Source organism: Aotus nancymaae, unplaced genomic scaffold (genome assembly GCF_030222135.1).
Source record: "Aotus nancymaae isolate 86718 unplaced genomic scaffold, 86718_ANA_hifiasm-v0.15.2.pri h1tg000036l, whole genome shotgun sequence".
Lineage (NCBI taxonomy): Eukaryota > Metazoa > Chordata > Mammalia > Primates > Aotidae > Aotus > Aotus nancymaae.
The window spans coordinates 30021352-30041933 of record NW_026988450.1 but is presented as its reverse complement, the minus strand read 5'-3'; the positions used below and the strand labels follow the sequence as shown (position 1 = coordinate 30041933).

Sequence of the window (20582 nt, the reverse complement as noted above, 5' to 3'; positions counted from 1 at the left end):
TTGATCAATTCAGCTGTTGAAATTTGTGTATGCCTCACAAAGTTCTCATGATGTCTTTTTCAGATCCATCAAGTCATTTATGTTCTTCTCTAAGCTGGTTATTCTAGTTAGCTTTTCGTCTAACCTGTTTTCAAGGTTCTTAGTTTCTTTACATTGGGTTAGAACATGGTCTTACAACTCAGAGAAGTTTGTTATTACCCACCTTCTGAAGCCTGCTTCTGTCAATTCGTCAAACTCATTCTCTGTCTTGTTTTGTTCCCTTGATGGTGAGGAGTTGTGATCCCTGGGAGGAGAAGAGGTATTCTGGTCTTCGATGGTTTCATCCTTTTTGCACTGGTTTCTTCCCATCTTTGTGGATTTATCTCCCTTTGATCTTTGAAGTTGGTGATTTTGGGAGGAATCTCTGAGTGGATATCCTTTCTGTGCTGTATCTATCTTTTTTGGCCTGTAGTGGTGCTGCTGGGCTGCCTCAGATTCAGTCAGGTTGCTGGGTGGGTGGTCTTCCCTGGGAGTTTGTTCACACAGGTGAGATTAGCCTCGCCTTCCCAATGGTGTCTCTCCTTCCCCGAGCTCAATCTTCCCAATTGGCATCAAACTGGTGTATTCGCTGTGAAGCTTTCTAGCATGCGGGCTTCAGTTTGAGTTTTGTGAGGGTGGGACCTGCCAGGCCTTATGGTCTGTTTTGCTTTCAACTCTGCCTCTTTCTGTGAGATGGGTCCGTCCCACTGGTGTTAGTCCATACTTCCGCCCAGGTCCATGCTGACAACTTGCTGCACCGGGCGGGAGCCGTCACTCAGATTTGTATGGACAACCCACGGTGCCCCACAGTCCAGCAGGGCTCTCATGGACCGTGGGTTGCAGAAGGGATGATGGAAGCACAGGATCCAAATTGGAGCACCAAGGGGGTGAAGTCCCTGACCCTCCGAGCTGTCTGCACGTTCCAGGTGGGGACACACCCTGCCCTGTCTCGGTTCTCCCTCCCTGGGCTGCTCTCGCCCTGCTTTGGCTCACCCTTTCATGGGCTATTTTCAGTGTCCTACTAATCCCACCGAATCAAACCTAGCACCTCACTTGGAATCATGAAGTCCTCTAGCCCTCTGCGTCTCATTCGCTGGGAGCTGCATTCCAGTGTTGCCTCCTCTCGGCCATCTTGACACCCCAAAACTTTCCTTTTTAAAAACCATGAATGTTATCTCTGCTGGCCCTTGCTCCACCCAACTCTAGCATGAAGACCAGTGGTACAGACTAATTCAAACTCATGGCAACAGTGGTTCCAAATGTTAGATTTTTACTTACCTGTATAAAATTTTTTTTTGAGATGCATCTCACTCTGTTGCCCAGGCTAGAATATAGTGCCACAGTCTTGACTCACTGCTGCCTTGATCTCTCCACACTCAGGTAATCCTCCCACCTCAGTCTCCCAAGTAGCTGGGACTATAGGTGCATGTCACCGCATCTGGCTACTTTTTTTCATTTTTAGTAGATATGGGGTTTCACCATGTTGCCCAGACTGGGCTCAAACTCCTAGACTCAAGTGATCCACTCACCTTGGCCTCCCAAAGTGCTAGGATTACAGGGGTCAGCCATCACTTCTGGCCCTACCTGTATAATTTTTTAAGTGTCTTAAGTTTTGTGCTGCTATAACAGAATACCTTAGACTGGGTAATTTATAATGAACAGAAATTTACTAACAACCTGGAGGCTGGAAAGTCTAACATCAACATGCCAGCCTCTGTGAGGGCCTTTATGCTGCATCATCACATGGCAGAAGGTGAAAGGGTGGCGGGGGGGGGCCACACTGGCCCTTGTATACACTAATCCCACCCATGGTAGTGGATCCCTCATAGCCTAATCACCTCTTAAGGGCCCCACCTCTTAATTCTATTACAATGACAAGTAAATTTCAACATGAGTTTTGGAGGGGACAGACATTCAGACCATAGCACTAAAATGAATGTCAGAGAAAATACCACTGAAGATCTCTATTAGGCCATTCTTGCATTGCTATAAATACCTGAGACAGGGTAAGTAATAATGGAAAGAGGTTTCGTTGGCTCTACAGGTTGTACAGGAAGCACAGTGGCATCTGCTTCTGGGGAGGCCTCAGGGAGCTTTTACTCATGGTGGAAGGTGAAGCAGGAGCAGGTACGTCATGTATGTGTGAAAGCAGGAATGGGCATAAAACAACCACAGTCTTACGTAAACTCAAGAGTGAGAGCGCACATATCACCAAGAGAATGGTCCAAGCCATTGATGAGGGATCCATCCCCATAACCCACACCCCTCCCACCAGGCCCCACCTCCAGCACTGAGGATTACGTTTCAACATGAGATTCAAGCAGGGACACACATCCACACTGTGTCACATACAATGAAAGAGAAGAGAAAGTACTAATACCTGTACTAGAGAAAAGTAGTTCTCTAAGCATGTCTCGGGAATGCTCCCATGACTTTTAATTGACAATGCTATTTCTATGACCATGTTGGCTCCTAGGTTTTTAAATTTATTAAATATCTGCCCTCCCATATATGGCAATATTAATTACTTGAGACATTATTTTTTCTTTGTTAAAAAATGAATTTGTTGCAGCTTTTGAGAATTCCAAAAGCTGGGAAGATTGTTTAGTGTTACAAGAGCAGGTGATGCAAAGGGCTGAAGTGAGTAATCCAGGAGGGACGGAGGACAGTCCTCCTCCATGACTGAGTGACAGAAAAGCAACAGGGTTAAACACATGTCCTGGTGCCAGGGAGAGCTGCAGCATAGTCCTGCTCTATTGTGACACATGCCGTGACCTTGGGCAAGTTACTTAACCTCCCTCTGCCTTGGTTTCCTAATCTATAAAGTGGGAATAATAATAATACTGCATGGGTCGTTGTGAAGATTAAAGCTGCTGTCAGTGTATCTGGCACTCAGTGAATGCTGAGAAAGTGTTTGGTGGGTGGCATACGTTCTTGGTTTACTGAGGCTTTCTGCCTCTTGCCTTTATTCCTTCCTGTTTAGACCCAAGAGTCTGCTGTGGTGGGGTGTTTTATACAAGAATTCATGTATTTAGTGGCTGTGATTGACCTGCTAGAGCCAACAGAAGGCCTAGACTGCATTGTGTCATTGTCGCTTACTAGCTACATAAGCTTAAAGAAATCACTTAACCTCTCTAGGTATGTTTCATCTTCTAAAAAGGGAATCATGTGGCTTGCCCTACTTGACAGAGTTTATGAGGATTAAAAGAAACAGGAATGTACTTTAAGATTTAAAGTATTATTCAAGTGAAAATATGGCGTTATGAGCAATTTGAAATGCATAGATATGAAGTAAAAACTATTTGAGGTATTGGCTTTTTTTGAGACAGGATATCACTGTGTCACCCAGGCTGGAATGCAGTGGCACGATCTTGGCTCACTGCAACCTCTGCCCCAGGGTTTAAGCAATTCTCCTGCCTCAGCCTCCCAAGTAGCTGAGATTACAGGCACGCATTCCCACACTTGGCTAATTTTTGTACATTTTGGTAGAGACAGGATTTCACCGTGTTGGCCAGGCTGGTTGAACTCCTGACCAAAAGTGATCTGCCCACCTCGGCCTCCCAAAGTGCTGGGATTACAGGTGTGAGCCACTGTGCCCAGCCTTATCTCTGCTTCTAATGGTCAAGGACCATCGTCCACATAGCAAAGGCTAACAATTGCATGGGTGGAGAACCTGCCCCATCAACTTTGTTTTCCATGTATTCACCAGGTATCACCCACACATCATCATCCAGTGGGCACAGGAGAGCAGAGACAGCACGCGCACACGGTCCTGTCCTCCCCACCCAGAGGCACGGTCAGCCTGAGGTATGACAGCTTAAAACTCTACATACTTCACCTCAAGGGAATTAACTGTAAAATAGGACAGCAGAGGGAACCCTGAGAGATGAACTTCTATAAAATTTCTCCACAACTGACAAAATTTCCTTTCATTTTTTTCCCGTGGTTTTTCCCATCCATTACCTATTAATGAAGATTTGTTGTTTTAAAGGGTAATTATTTAAAGTAAGGCTTTTTTTTTTTTTTAACAGAATAGGTAATGGTGATTATTAGGTCTATTTAGAGCCATCTTGTATTAACCTATATATTAAATGAACTATGAGATACAATTTTTATTACAAATCAAGGATGACCTCCCCAGAAGTTCCTTAGCCAAAATACAGTAGTCCCCTTTTATCCACAGTTTTACTTTCTGCAGTTTCAGTTACCCAAGGTCAATTGTGGTTCAAAAATATTAAATGGAAAATTTCACAAATAATTCATAAGTTTTAAATCGCAAACCATTCTGAGTAGTGTGATGAAATTTCGTACCATCCGACTCTTCTGCCTGGGATGAATATTATCCCTGTGTTCAGTGTATCCACACTGTCTACACTACTCGCGCATTAGACTGAACACGGACTGTGCTTGTGTTCAGCCAACCCTTCTTTTACTTAATGGACCCAAAGTGCAAGAGTGGTGAGGCTGGAATTCAGATATGCCAAAGACAAGCCGTAAAATGTGTCCTTTAAGTGAAAAGGCGAAAGTTTTCAACTTAACGAGGAAAGAAAAAGAAATTGTACACTGAGGTTGTGAAGATCAACAGTAAGAGAGAGATCCAAGATGGCTGATCACTAGCAGCTCGGGCTCGTAGTTCCCAGTGAAAGCACAGAGAACGAGAAGACGCCACACTTTTAGACGAATATTTGTTGCTCACGGACCAGGAGATTCCCAGCAGAGGAGCCCCACGGGTCGCCAGGGCGACTCTTGTGGCTGGCACGGCGGTTTTGCCGGTGCCTTAGTGCGCCAGTTTTTGGTGCAGAGTCCGGAGATTCCCGGGCAGAAAAGCACCATCCATCTTAACACTGCTGTTTTGGCTGGCGCAGTGGATTGCTCAGATTTCGGTGCTGGGAATCAACAACTTGGACATCTCCTCAGAGACCTAGTTAGAAAGTCGGTAATTACAAAGACAACAGACGGATAAATATATAATGAAGGGAAGAAATCAGCGTAAAAAGGCAGAGAATACTCAAAATCAGAATGCCTCTCCCTCTACAGGGGATCGCAATTCCTCATCAGTAATGGAACAAGGCTTAATAGATTACGAGTGTGTTCCAATAACAGAAGCAGGTTTCAAAACATGGGTGAAAAGAAACTTCTGTGAATTAAAAGAACTTGTTCTAACCCAATGCAAAGAAACTAAGAACCTTGAAAAAAGGTTTGACGAAATGTTAACGAGAATGGACAATTGAGAGAGGAATATAAGTGAATTGATGGAGCTGAAAAACACAACACGAGAACTTCGCGAAGCATGCACAAGTTTAAACAGTTGAATTGATCAAGTAGAAGAAGGGATATCAGAAGTCGAGAACCAGCTCAGTGAAATGAAACGAGAAGACAAGATTGGAGAAAAAGGATGAAAAGGAATGAGCAAAGTCTCCAGGAAATATGGGACTATGTGAAAAGACCTAATTTACATTTGATAGTTGTACCTGAATGTGATGAAGAGAATGAATCCAAGTTGGAAAATACTCTTCAGGATATCATTCAGGAAAACTTTCCCAACCTGGCAAGGCAGGGTAATATTTAACTCCAGGTAATACAGAGAACACCACAAAGATATTCTTCAAGAAGACCAACCCCAAGGCACATAATTGCCAGATTTATTAGGGTTGAAATGAAGGAGAAAATACTAAGGGCAGCCAGAGAGAAAGGTCAGGTTACCCACAAAGGGAAACCTATCAGACTTACAGTAGATCTCTCAGCAGAAACCCTACAAGCCAGAAAAGAGTGGGGACCAATATTTAACATCCTTAAAGAAAAGAACTTTCAACCCAGAATTTCCTATCCAGCCAAACTAAGCTTTATGAGTGAAGGAAAAATTAAATCCTTTGCGAACAAACAAGTACTTAGAGAGTTCACCACCACCAGGCCTGCTTTACAAGAGCTTCTGAAAGAAGCACTATACATATAAAGGAAAACCAGTATCAGCCTTTCCAAAAATATATCAAAAAGAAAAGAACATTAACACAACGAAAAATTTACACTAACTAATGGGCAAAACAGCCAGCTAGCATCAAATGCCAGTATTAAAGTTATATATATTCTAATCAGATAAAAAGCCAAAACCCATTGGTATGCTGCATCCAGACCCATCTCACATGCAACGATACACAAAGACTCAAAACAAAGAGAAGGAGGAAGATTTATCAACCAGTCAGAGAGTAAAAATAAACAAATAAATAAAAAGCAGGAGATGCAATTCTCGCCTCTGATAAACTAGACTTTAAAGCAACAAAGAGCAAAAGAGGCAAAGAAGGACATTACATAATGGCAAAAGGATCAATGTAACAAGAAGAGCTAACGATTTTATAGATCAACAAGACAGAAAATTAACAAGGACATCCAGGACTTGAACTCAGACCCGGAACAAGTAAACTTAATAAACATTTATAGAACTCTCCACTTCAAATACATAAAATATACATTACCACCTCACACCTATTCCATAAGTGACTACATAATTGGAAGTAAATCACTCCTCAGTAATCGCATAGCATTTCATAGGTTTAAATGAAATATTGGTTGGCTGCTCGTTTGTTATTTTCTTCCCTTATTCCTTCCTGTTTACATCAAGTACAAGTATAATTATTGGTATAAAAGAGGTTTTCAATACCCATTACTAAACTGCATTCTAGCCTGGGCAAGAAAGCAATACTCCCATTCTCTCTCTTTCTCTTCCTTTTTCCTCCTCTTTATTCTTTTTCTTTCTTTCTTTAAAAAAAAAAAAAAAACATCAACAGTAAGAATGAATCTTCAATCCATGAAACTGTAAAGAAAGAAAAAGCCATGCATAATATATATGGGCTTTGTACTATCTGCAGTTTCCGGCATCCACTGGAGGTCTTGGGACATATCCCCAACCCTTACCAGGGACTGTTGTACTAGAAATTGAGAATGAGGGAGCATTTGAAAGTACCTAATTAAAAACTTGAAAGAGCAATGTTGCTCTCTACTGGCATTTCTTGTGTTTACTTGTTCAATTCAGTTTTATGAAGATGGCCAACTTGACATGTCCATAAATAGACAAATAGAAGCTTAAGGGATATGGTAGCAGATTTTAACAGTTGAGTGTAGTGGCTGTGAAAACAACCAGCACATATTAGAATCTGAACCTAGAGAGAGGTCCCTTTGTTGCCCAGGCTGGAGTGCAGTGGCATGATCTCGGCTCACTGCAACCTCCACCTCCCGGGTTTAAGTGATTCTCCTACCTCAGCCTCCTGAGTAGTTGGGATTACAGGCGCGTGCCATCATACCCGGCTAATTTTTGTATGTTTTTAGTAGAGACAGGGTTTCACCATGTTGGCAGGCTAGTCTCAAACTCCTGAGCTTGTGATCCGCCCGCCTCGGCTTCCCAAAGTGCTGGGATTACAGGCGTGAGCCACCACGGCCAGCTTTTTTCGTTTCCTCACTCTTTCAAGGGATTTTGAGCTCTCCATAGAATGCCCATTGAATCCCTCCCACTAAACTAATCTTCCTCATCTGTCTTACAGGAAGCCCAGGGGAGAGGGCAAAAAGTGTCGGAAGGTGTATGGGATGGAGAACCGAGACATGTGGTGTACCGCCTGCCGCTGGAAGAAGGCCTGCCAGAGATTCCTCGACTGAGAGGCCCCCAGGCAGAAGGGCTTAGGGCCCTGAGCCGCTCCTGGCCTGGCCTGCTGCTGCAGGTGTTGGAAAGAGCTTTTCCTGCTGAATACAACACAGTCGAAGCCAGGAAAACCTTTTCAGGAACCTTGGAGGAATAACAGCAAAAACAAAAAAAAATTTTTTTTAAGCCACCACCTATGACAAGAAAGTTGCTCTTACTGAGAACCCAGTCTGGAGCAGCTATAACTGGTTTTTTTTTCCTTCAAAAGAAAAGTCAACTTTTTTTGCTGTATGTCTAGACTTAGAACTATGGACTTCTGTAGCAATTGAACCAACAAAGCCCATTTTACCTAGAAAGTAGGCATATTTTGATAATCTTTCTGAATTATGCCATTTCCAAGATTTTTTTTGACACTTAAAAAACCAGCTACAGGTTATTCAGTAGCATTTGTACAAAAAACAATACCTACTTTTATTGTGAATAATCTTTCCCCTGTTTTTCCATTTGACTTCTTGGAGCAGTATACATCAGGATGTGTTGCAAGAAAGCGCAGCACTCTGGACACCTTTTCTATGTCTTTTTGTTTTGTTTTGAAGAATGGCCCCAGCTGAACCATGGTAGAGTATTAGCTTGTAGGGCCCCAGATGGCATAAATTTGAGAAGCAATTATCCATGGAAATCACCAGCAGACTTCAGCCCCACACTGAGTTCAGGAAGCCCAGCTGTCACTGTTGGGAAACATCTAGGAGTCTTCCTTGGATCCGTAAGAAGCTCTTCCCCTAGAGGCAGCACAGCTCACTCTACTGTCTGCCTGCCGCAACTCAGTCAAGAACTGGCACCTGTAGCCATCTGGGTAAGCCTTGATGCTTCTTTCAGGGATGTGACACAAATGACAGCTTGGAGCGATTTGTTACTACTTGTCTGTCAAGACTGTAGCCAGGTTAATGGGTCATTTTCCTTATCTCCAAACTCCACCACTGACTGATTTCAGAAGAGGTAGAGAACTCCAAACTGTCCCAGCAGGTTTGCTTTAGACAACAAAGCACAGCCCACATGGCTCCACCTGTTCAGAAAGTCATGTTAGGCTGACAAACCACTTCCATTCTGAGTGCACTTTTATAGGTTTTATGCTTTAGCATGTCTGGGAGATGAGTTAATCAACAATATAAATATTATATGGGTAAATGGAAGGTCCAAATCTTTTTTTCTTATAAAAATATTGGAGCTATTCATTTAAGAATTCGCTCAAAAGGGAACGTACAGAACACCAAAAGGAGAATGCATGTTGGTATAGGAATTTCTCGATTTAGCAGGGCAAGGGCTTGCACTATGTACCATTTACCGGGCTTTGTAATTTGCTTGCTTGCTTGTTTGGGAGGTAGTGGTGTGGGGAGATGGGAGTCATTGTCAAGCCCTATAAATAAGCTCATTCTCTATCTACCCTACTCTTGATTGCCCAGCTAAAGAGTTATTTCTCCTATACCTATGCAACGTAGGAAGAGCACCTTATAGGAGGCACTGTATAGGGAGAGGGGACATGGGATCAGCCATAGGAATGTTAAATGAAATTGCACAGGAGAGTTTAATATATGTCTAGAGATTGTACATACACTTTTTAAAGAGTAGATAGAAGTCATCTAGTAATGAGATATTCTTTTTATATATAAGCAAAGAAAGTATAAGGAGGTTCTACAGCGTGACATCCACAGTCTGTGCATTCACTTATTATGGCAATTTTTTAAACTCTCATCTTTTTTTTTTTTAGAAATTATTCCTTGGAAGAGATCCTGGTTTTATTTGTTCTTTAAAAACATTTACTTTAAGAGAAGATTAAAAGAGCTTCATCTAATGTTGCATCTTGATTGCCAATCAGTACTAGTTACAGTACCAGCAATACTGTGTGTTTTAGACTTACAAGGTCGGCCAGGAAATGGCATTTTTTAAAACACAGAAATGTGTTTGTTTCTTCTACTCTCAAGTCCTTTTTTCTCCTGGTGTCCTGTCACCTCCCCTGCAGCACCACTGATGTGAGATGATGCTCTGGCCTGGTCCAGGAAGTCCTGAGTGATGGGCAGACTGCCCAGTGGCCTAAATGACAGGGTACAGTCCTGGACCAGAGGTTTTTCTCTTCAGCAAAGCTCCCTGGCCCATGATGATTGGACTGTTCCTAATAGAAAAAGATTCAAGTCATGAAGTATAAAATCCATCCCCCATCCCAGAACTTTGAAACCAAGGAGGGAGAGATCTTTGCTTTGGAACAGTCCTGGAGCAAAGCCTTGTGGCTTTTACCTCCAAATATACACCCCATAAGTAGTGCTGAGCTCCAGCTTAGCTGAGCCCAGCTCAGTCCTTACCTGGTATTCAGCTAGTACACAGATGTAAGCAGAACTATAAAGCTGAATGTAGCTTCCCTGGGATCTCTTCTTTCTAAAGCCTTTTTCACACAGACAGCTTCGTATCTCCTGCCCAAGTTGGGGCTCCTTTCTGCCTGCCAGCCCAGGACTCTGTGTACTTTTTCTGGCTTCAGGCGCAGACAGACCCTCAGTACCTTCCTGGACACAGACACATATTCCCTGGACCAAGGCGTGAAATAACTAGTAGACCACCAAGCCACACGTGGCTGGCCTTGAAGAAAAGGGATTATACTCCTTACAGGTCGCCCAGAAAGCTATAAATTCTAATACACACTGCTGAACATTCAAGTTAGGGTTTTTTTAACATGTAGCATTATTTTGTTATATTTTGGAACTAAATGAAGTGCCAAATTAGCCAGACATTCGTTTGATGCCATCTCTGAGGAACCAAGTTCTCTGTGTTCTTTTGGCTGGGAGCAGGGGAAGGGCTGGACAGTGTTCCCACAGCAGGCTGGCAGTGGAACTGGAGCCCCGGCCACTGCAGGGAGCTCAGAGGCCTGTCAGGCAAAAGGCAACACAATAGATTCTGGTCCCAAAATATTTCTAAGTAAGGCATGATGTAGCCTTTTGACTTTTTTTTTCCTGCTTTGATACCCCTGCCTTCAGAAAACATTTCTCATCTCTCTCCAAAGACGTCATTTCGTAGTGACTGACAGGACATTCTTCAGAGAGCAACAAAGCAGAGTGGCCAGCAGGCAGTGGTGGTAAGCCTTGGGCCTTCCCAGAAGATGCGTGCTGCATAGGTGGAGGCAGTGTGACAACCTGGAGAAAATACACGGGTAGCCAGGGGGTCAGGGAGGAGGTACAAGAGGCTCATGGACACCTGGCTCCCACTCATCTTCTTGGTGCTGATCAGCTAGTGGTCACTGTCACTGAGCACCTCCCAGGGATCTTCCACTTTCTCCTCTGGGAGCAGCTGCCTGAAGCAAGGGGAGAATGACCTGAAGGGAAGTACCTCCAGCCATGAGTGCAGGGCCGCTGTGCCCGGCCCAAGTGGGCATCTCTAGCAGACACGGACTTCTCTCCACCTCACTAGCTGAAAAGTGTCCTCCCTTGGTTGGCAAAAGCCAGTCAGGAAAAAAGCCGTGGGTTTCTGAGCAAGAATGTGTGCGCTTAGCTGCAAAGTGCCCGTCAGCAGCTCCAGGCACCAACAAGGTGCCCTTTTCTTAGACAATTCCTCACCCGAACATAACCATGTTGCAGATGCAAATTTTTAATAGAGAATGACACAATTCTTCACCTTTCTAAAAACTTTTCAAAGAGATAGTCATGTGTATATGTTGCAAAAGATTTTTGGAACTGAAATGTCCTCCATTAAATCTCAAGATCACTCAAGTTTAAGTCGCTGCTTCTGGTGTCACACTGAAGCCACACTTTTGAAAGCAGCCCTGGGTTCTGAATTAGCTGGCACTGCTGAATCCACATCCCCGCTTCATCAGACTCCAAAGCGCAAAAGTTCAGAGAAAAGTGGCCAGAGTTGTACATAGAAGAGAGAATCCCTTGAGAATAGTAGCAAAAGACTGTAAATAATATTCATTTCCTCAGGGAAAAATAAAGGGCATGCAAAAAATAGGTCTGGAGACTCCTAAAACTAGGAAGAATTTTGTTATCACTAAAGTCTTTTCTAGTTAGAACAATTTTTTTTTTCAAATGAACATGGTATCATTTCAAGACAGATTTATGTGAACTGAGCAGTACTGACATTTGTGCGGCGTGGGGGGTGCCCTGGGAAAATGAGCTGTTTAGCTTGTAGCTGACCTGTAGCCTAAGGCTAACATTTGAACTACAGGTGCAATGCCTGGGGGGTATTCATAGACTCATGTAAGGCTTTTTCTGAATGTAATTGTGAATACAAAGCCGTGCTGATCCTTTTTATTATTACCCATTGGGTGACTGTTTATTAGCTATCAGCAGAATTCTGTAAGTGAAAGCAAGCCCTGAGCGATGTACATTTTGCTTTAATAGCATGTTTGCAAACAAACTTCCATGGACTCTTGTGGACAAGGTGCTGCTTTTTCTCATGACCCTGTAGAATTGCTATCGACCACTTCTTCTGTAGCATTGACCTGTGTGAACTCGGGGAAGAATCTGTGCATACAAATGAGTGGAAACAGAGTAGGATTCATGAATATGAATGAGAATGTGGATCATTTTGGAGAATGCCCTGGGCACACGGGTCAACTGGAAATTTCATTTCTCTAAGTAAGTAGCCCTACCAGCGGCACAAACTGTCCCTGTTCCTTGTACCTGTGGGGATTCCTCCATAGTGGAACTGTTTCTTGTGTCTTTTTTGCATTGTAACTAGCCAAACCTGAAGTCAGTAAATAAAATGAGATTAGCACTTTTAGGTACCAGTTGTATCACTGAGTAATGCACACCAACAGAGCAAGAAGGATAAAATGTATTTAAGACCAACTGGTTTGCTTATTATGACTGACTTTGGAAAAGCCCATATCCAATGATATACGTGCTTTAAAAGGTATATCTATCATAGGACCAGGAACCAAAATGGGAGTTTTACTTCTGGTCCTGTTTTGTAAATAGTTCCTTTTTTTGAAGACAATCTCATGTTTTATAACTTTGGTTGTGGGTCTGAGAATCACAATGGTAATATGTTGTAGCAAAATGTAATCTTTAAATACAAAAACAATTATAACTTAATTTTCCAAATAAGACAAGAAATATACTGGTTAGGCTTCTACAGTTCTAAGAGACATGACACTTTGGTCATAAGCGTCAGTACTCAACTTCTCAAGTTAACTGGAAATATTTTACAAGATGCAGTGTTTTGTAATCACAAAGAACACAGACATTTTGTGAGAAATGACCTTGGTTTTATACATTGTAGCTTATTTTTTAAAAATAGTATTTTACCAGACAGGAAGTGTTAATATTATAAGTAATTCCTGCTCACCAAAGGGCTATGTCTCTTTTAAGCAAATGTTTTGATGCATATCTTTTTAATTAACCCTCTGCAGCAAGGGTAGAAATACAGATCAGATGGAGAATGGGTATAAGAGAATCAAGATAGCAGCAGCTCCTCCTTTTATCATTACTAATATGTTTGCAAAGTATGGTAAAAAATGCCTGAAGAGTCATTTTACATATTTTAAGTCTAAAAAATGTTAACAGATATGCTTATAAATTTTTTAGTGTAAAATGATAAATTCTATGTCACAAAGACAAGTTTACCACTTGACCTACCAGAACCACAAATACTTGCATTTAACTAGCAAGTATCATTTGGTGGAAATTTCTAAAATCAAAATAGATAGGCCCAAAGATAGAATTCTTAGGTGATCAGTACTGTTTAAAATAATTTTGTCCTCAGCACTAACTGTAATTTCCTCATAAGAAAAAGTGCTTCCAAAATATAGTGGAGGGAAAAAAGAAAAAAAGAAAATTAAATAAATAAATAAATAAAAACAAATGCTTGATTCTTCACTGTGAAGAACTAGCAGGCACACGAGGTTGTGATCAGAAAGTGACTGCGTTCCCAAGAACCAGGAAACAGAGGGGAGCTGTGGAGAGTTTATTAAAACTGTACAAATAATTCAGAGCTTTGCCAAAACCATTTCATAATGCTGTACGGTTTTTTCAAGCCCAGTCACTGTTAAAACAAGAAAGCATCTTTTCTTTCTAAGATTTTAGTAATCCAGAAGCTAGCCTAATTAGCCAAGGATGTGATAACAACAAAAGCAAAGCTGAGATAACAGCCATACACCCATTGGGCAGCTCTTATGATGTGGTCAGAAGGTCACTCAGACCTTGGTTTCAAATAGGCTTTAGAATCTGCACACATGAGAACTAGAAACGCACAGAGTTCAGGAAAACTGTGTAGGCCCTGGCTCCTGGTCTCTGAGATGAGGCGTCCTGCAAATCTCTGTTTTCATTCCTCGGAATGTCTCCATTATTAGCATTAAAGCCCCCAAGCAGTTTTTATTGCTGCACGGTTTTGAACCAAATGAGTCTCATTTCCTCTTTAAATAGAAGATTCCTAATTCTACATAGGAGAGGTTGTAAATGTCAGTGCCTCAGAAGGACCAGGCAAGTTCTGTAAATGATTGATATGGATCAGGCAAAGAGGAACACGAGATTGGTGGAGACTGCATTGAACTGGAGAACACATGCCCTCTTTGAAGGGGTGCCCACACTCAGCTCTAGACAATCAGAACCATGCAGAAATCAGGCCCAGAGCTGCTAGATCGTCTGACTTGGAAATACGATATTACCTGACATAGAAGTGTTGACAGCTAATTCAAACTCTTGGCCAACACTGTGCAGACCAAAGAAAAGCTGTACACGGGCAGGTGCAGCCTGCAGCCCCTAGTTTCAACTGTTGGGGAAAGTGGATTTCACATTTCGTGGTTGTCAGGTCAGGTTCGGCCATCAGCCCCACAAACTGGCATGTTGGCACTATCTGGGCAACTAAAAAAGGAGAAAGAGGTCATGTCTCCCCAGAAATCATTCTCATGGCAGACTTGAATATAGACATGCTGAGTTATCCAGCTCTCTCACCCTGCCTCCTTTTGGCATGCCCAGACCGTGCCCCCCAGAGCATCGAATCACTGTTTTCTTAATTTTCTGTTTTCTACCGTGGCCACTGTGATGAGGGGCTGGCAAAGAGCAGCCTTGTGCCTTCTGAGAAGGCAGCCAGGAGCCTCTGAAGCTTGACGCAAGCACACATTGCCTCCTTGTGCCAAAGCCCTCTGCCAGCCTCCCCACGCTCCTTCCCTCTCCATCCTGCCTCATGAGTCTTCATTCCCGTGTAACATTACCACTCCTTCACCTCTGATACAGCAAAAGCCTTGCTTCCGAACTGGTAGGCACTTAGGTTATTTTGGAGTGTCCACTAACCTCAAAAGGAGGTTTTTCCACATACAAAACCCTAGCATCTTTGAAGGCGAAAGCAAAATGAGAATAAATGTGTCATGAAAAAAATTAGAAGTTTCTTCCTTCATTTAGATGGACTAAGTTATGTTAAACTGTATCTTACATTGGAGCCCTGATGGTATTGGGATAATCACTGACCCTTTCACAACACTGTTTCATTTGATCTTTGTAAGAACCCAGTATAGAATAGGAATAGTTAGAATCACCATTACCCACCTCCAAGGCCAACCCAGAATAGTCTTGAACCTGAATCAGCCTCAGTATTGTTTGCAAGGAAGAGGGAAAGGGCTCATTAAAGGCCTGGCTCAGACCTTAGTCTTCCAAACTGACTAGGGATGTAAGAAGACCCAGGAACCCCACCATGTTCTCAAACCGTCTTTTCAGTCCAGGCCTTTCAGCATAGACATGAAGAGCCCACCCGTTACTTAATTCATGTTGCCAAGTGCAAACTGATTTATCCCCAGATGAATCCCTTTACTGTAACGAATCCCTAATTCCTAAATTCCAACCAATTTGGTAGTTAATTATAGGCGCTTATTAGCTAAATGTATGTTCTGAGTAAAAGTTTTGACTCCTTGGGGAAAATTTCTTTTGCTGCTAGCATACAACATTTGCTATGTATATAAACTTAAATCAATGCCAGAAATTTTTAAACCAACTCAAATTTATAATCTGTAATGATCAAATCAAAACATACTGTAAACTCAGAGTTGGAAATGCCTGGTAATATGGTTAAGTTGTGTTTAAATGTGAATGTAATTTACATGACATTGGCAACGCCTGAGATTTCTTTCATTGTGAATGATTAAAAGGCAGTCCAATATACAAATGGCTTTCATCTTACCCTTCTCTCATTGATTTACTAAGTATAACGTCTTGAGTTTAGAGTAAAGTCATTCACAGGGAGTTTAGTCATGGAGCTAGAAGGAGCCTCAAAAAAACCATTTTGGCCAGACTTCCATGTCATGAACAGGCTTTTTGATGAATGATACTTATTATTATGTTTCTAAAGTAATGCAGTGTTGGAGAAGGAAACAGTCTAGTGCTTTCCTCTTCTGATGGAAGAGAATCATAGTTAGCACCATTGCTATAACAGTAACAGGATATGAAAAGACCCATGAAGAAAGAAAGAAGCAGCAAGCTATGGTTCCAAAAGCAGGTACCGTAGGTTTTGAAAGAAGGTGGAGATGGTGATTAAACTGTAGTCCTTGTTTTTTAAAAATGTTCTTTCATGTTAGGCACCATCCACATAGTTATTAACCACTAACTTCCAAAGAGAAGATCCCCTTGATTTATTTGTGTCGTGAAAATACTAAAAATTAATTCTTAAGTCTAATTAACTATTACATTCTCTTACTAGGGCTATTTCCCTAAATTTTTAATTCAGAAAATTAATCAGTTGGCCAGATGCAGTGGCTCAGTCTATAATCCTAATACTTTGGGAGGCCAACACAGGTGGATCACTTGAGGTCAGTAGTTTGAGACCAGCCTGGCCAACAGGCAAAGAAAGAGTGAAAACGAAAAAAGAGTGAAACCCTGTCTCTACTAAAAATACAAAAGTTAGTTGGGTGTGGTGGTGCACCTGTAATTCCAGCTACTTGGGAGGCTGAGGCAGGAGAATCCCTTGAACCCAGGAGGCAGAGGTTGCAGTGAGCCAAGATTGCGCCACTGCACCTGGGTGACAGAGTGAGACTATCAGTAAAGAAGGAAATTTCCTTTAAACAAACAAAAACAAACATGCCCATCTATTTCTTCTGAAGTCTCTCTGCATCCTTAAGAGGAGAACCAGAACTCCAGGGAAGAAACTGAGCTTTACAAGAGAATAGTCCCCATTCTAGCTACCAGTCTTGCTTTCCCCCATTTTGGCAACCCCCAGTGAATTTGCTATTGAAAAGGTTACTCTCTCCTTTACCCTCATCTCCCTGAGCTAGAGGCCAGGCTGTTGTTAACGTTTTTCAATTCCAAAGCCCCTGATGGACATTCTTGTTTCTGTGCTACTGCTTTCTCTCTCTTAAATTGCAAGCAGATAAATATTACTATGACTGGGATATTAGGCTCAGTGTGGCTATCTCCTTCCTTCAGGGGAAAAATTCCATCTGTCTGAACCGTTTTAGGTGATCATGAGTAGAGCAGCTTAGTCAGCAGACAGACAGCCACACTCATCACAAAAGATTTGTTCAAACTCACTGTAAAGAATGACAAGACAGATAGCTAATCCTTTCACTGTGCCTCGAAGCTCCCCCGTGCAAGTCACCAACCCTACCGGTCCCTTTCATATGCAAGGCTAATAGAGTGATCAGAATCAGCAGTGTGAGCTGGGTTCCACCTTCGGAGGGGACAGAGGGCAGAGCAAGAGGGTTCCACGTTTAATTACTCCAGACTCTGACTTCTGCCCACAATTACAGAGCATGAAAGCAAAATTGGCCTTTAGTATGTGAAAAGGAAGTGGTTCCTATAGGGTATCATTGTTATAATTTCATATTTATGGAAAGAGAAAAGGACTCCAGTTCACTCATGTTGTTAAGGATTTGTCCCTCACTCCACTTGAGCCCCCTTTCTATGTTTTGGGCACAGATGGCTGGGACCAAGAGGAGCGGGGAAGAGCTCTTAGGGCCAGCGACTGCCAGAGTGTGAATTACCCCTCAGGGATCTACAGCAGAGTTTAATGATAAACTACCCACACTCCCCCAGAAGATTGAGGAGCAATGCATAACTTTGCAGATTACAAACCCTTGTTTTACTTTTTAGACCTTTTTCCCATACTCTGCTTAATTGGAACTCAATAGCTGTGATGTGACCAACACCTGTGATGATAGCAAAGCCCCTCCTTCCACAGTCTCCCGACTGTCAGGGAACCTCCTTGGTCATTGGTAGAAAGCTTTAGAAAACACTTAGATTTTTAGGGAAGAACTAAAAAGTCCCCAAAACGTACTAGTCCATGACTTCAATAACTGAAAATATCCTCGGCGTAAACTAACCCAGGAATCTGGATCATACATGTTTAAAAAAAAATCCCATGAATCAATATTTTCCTACAACACACCCTAAAATTCCTATTTTTGTAATTAATGGTTGGACAATGATCAGCCATTTAAACATAGGCTCTCTGGAATAACCAGACACTAGAATAGTTTCCAAAGTGTTTTGTGTATCAAAATCCTATATACTTAGAAGAAGAACTCAGGATAAGAAAAAATCGCTAGGTCCCAAAGGGTTCATGACTATCATCAGATGCAACTGCGAGTGGCCTACGGTCATTTTTTCCAATGAGAAGGCTGGAGAGAGAGAACAACAGTAATCACAAAACCTCTGTTGCCCTTAGTCCATGACAATGTTTAAGGAAACTTGTTAAAATTAAGCCATCTTTTGAATTGTTTTCTATACCAAATCTAAAATATTAAAATGAAATTATTAAATATTTAAAATGGGGTATTTAGTGGAAATGCAATCAGTAGAAAGCATTGCTTTTTAATGCCTGCTAAACAAGGAGAAAGAATGAAGAGAAAACAGCTGTCCTTCCTGTGACACTCATGTGAAAATGACAGGCATTCACAGGTCATTGAGCGCTAACTCAGAAGCTAGGTGGCAATGCCGTCCAACGGTTAGAGATCTTTTGAAATATAATCTTACCACCATTCGGAGGTAAGTACTTGCTTACAAAAGTCTTTAATATTAGTAAATGAATGTATAAAATTATAAACTATGCATTTTCAAAGAGTAACGTATTTTATATTGAATCCAAGTAAATTTTTTTCATAGCTGCCTACCACAACTGCAAATTATTCAAAATAAACTTGGATACATATCCTTATGGGGATATGGGACACCCATCTATATTCTCCTACTTGATGTTTTTAAAGATTGAAACTTTAAAAGATCAGGCTCTAAGAAATTCCATCATTAAGATGAATAAATGGGAAATGGTTTATTTTTTACTTCTTAAGCATAAATGGGAAATGTTGGCTGTTAAAAAATGTGCCCAGTTCTTTAAAGGTGGATGTTCTAGTAACACTGGATTAACAAGCAAACAAAACTGCATGAAGTGAACGAATATTTCATTGTATAAACATAGCATACATTTTATCTGTTGGATTGAATTCTCAATCGAAGAAAAAAATGTTCTTCAAGTGGTTTCGGTTATAGTTTAAAATAACAAAATATGAAAATATTGTCCAGTAAAGCAAATAATTGATCTTTTTTCAAAATTACTTATATTTGGGAAAGTCTATATAGAATATACACAAATTTCTTCAGCCCTCTTGTTGATTTCATATTTTCATGAAACCTTTTCCCCTAACAATTTGTCTTTACTATTTCATCAGTGTTTTACTACATTACTCCACATGAAAAAATATCCTTTCCTTCATCTGACAATGTGGAAAAAAAGAACTCCATTTCTCTGCCATTCTGGTTCTCTTCAATGTCCATTGAGAAAGTTTCTCAACTGTTTGTAAAATGTGGGAAAAAAATGCATTTCTAAACCTGGTACTTAAGGTTATACTGGATTGTTTGCTACCTAATTAGAAGTTATTAGGGGAGGGGCAATGTGTCTTTTTATATGATTTTTAGCCAAATCTAGATGTTCTGATACACATTTCTGAATACCTATCTGACTGTAAATACAGCCTGCGGAGGTTCAGGTTGATAAACCTTTTACCTGACTGTTCCTCAGCCATGCTCCTTGCCAGCTTCTGGCACATTGTACATAGATTTGTCGAATGTTTAAATGATGTTGTTTTTCTAAATGCTGTTCTCTACAACAATTTTTGAATTTCTTTTGCTCTCCATTGTTTTGGACTTTGTGTGTTTGTTTTAAAAAAAAAAAATGTTTCCTAAATATTTAACACCAGGAAAAATATTTTTAAATAAACTGGTGCTAATTGAAACAGAAGGAAATTTGCAGATTGAAGATGTACAATATTAAATGTTCACACCAGTTAAACTGCACTTTCCCAAGGGGACAGCTGGCATCTACCTGAAATGGGCATCAAGAGACCACCAAATGTTTACAGTTTCTGTGGCCCATTTAAGTGTAAAATGCAGAAGTGGCTCTGTCCCCCCAGAGTTGAGGATTTGCTACGCTGGTTCTCTGGAAGCATTTAAGTAGAAGAAAAGGTTTATAGTAAGAATCACTTTAGTAATTGTCTTCTGGTCCTTGGACTTTTCTGTTCTGTAATGCTTGTAACAATGAATATGGTGTTGCCAATCTAGTCTGATATCATCGTTGACTTGTACTTACTTTGTGGATGGTTCTATCTGGGGTTGCACTGGCACAAACAGAGCCAGAACACTGGACTTTCAATAAGACCATTTTGACTTCTACAATGTCCACACACATGAATTTAAATGCACTTGTAACTGGTTAATTACCATGAAGTAAGTCTAACTTCCACTTAATAAAAGTTTTTGTGTATCTGCTTCTATTTGGAGACCATTTATTTAAGTTAAGGATAACTAATTTATACCAAGAAAGGCTCACTGGGGCTTGGGGTTTTACCTAGAGTTGTAAAAATAGTTCAAAACCAAGGAGACGCCTTCATCATCAAGGCCATTTTTAGAAACATGGAAGGCCTGTCTCCTCATATTCAGCCCTGCTAATGACAATTTCAACCCACTCCCTTAGCAATGAT

At 41.3% G+C, this 20582-nt stretch overlaps 1 protein-coding gene across 1 annotated transcript in view; it reads left to right on the top strand.

Moving 5' to 3' along the window:
- ZNF704 (zinc finger protein 704) overlaps nt 1–20375 on the top strand; it is a 252826-nt gene extending 232451 nt beyond the window's left edge. Inside the window, exons 8-9 of the mRNA XM_021665914.2 lie at nt 3728–3825; nt 7551–20375. Of these exons, the coding sequence (XP_021521589.2) occupies nt 3728–3825; nt 7551–7662 (210 nt within the window). The 3' untranslated portion in view covers nt 7663–20375. The remainder of the gene's footprint in view (nt 1–3727; nt 3826–7550) is intronic.
- Nucleotides 20376–20582: the final 207 nt, after the last annotated feature.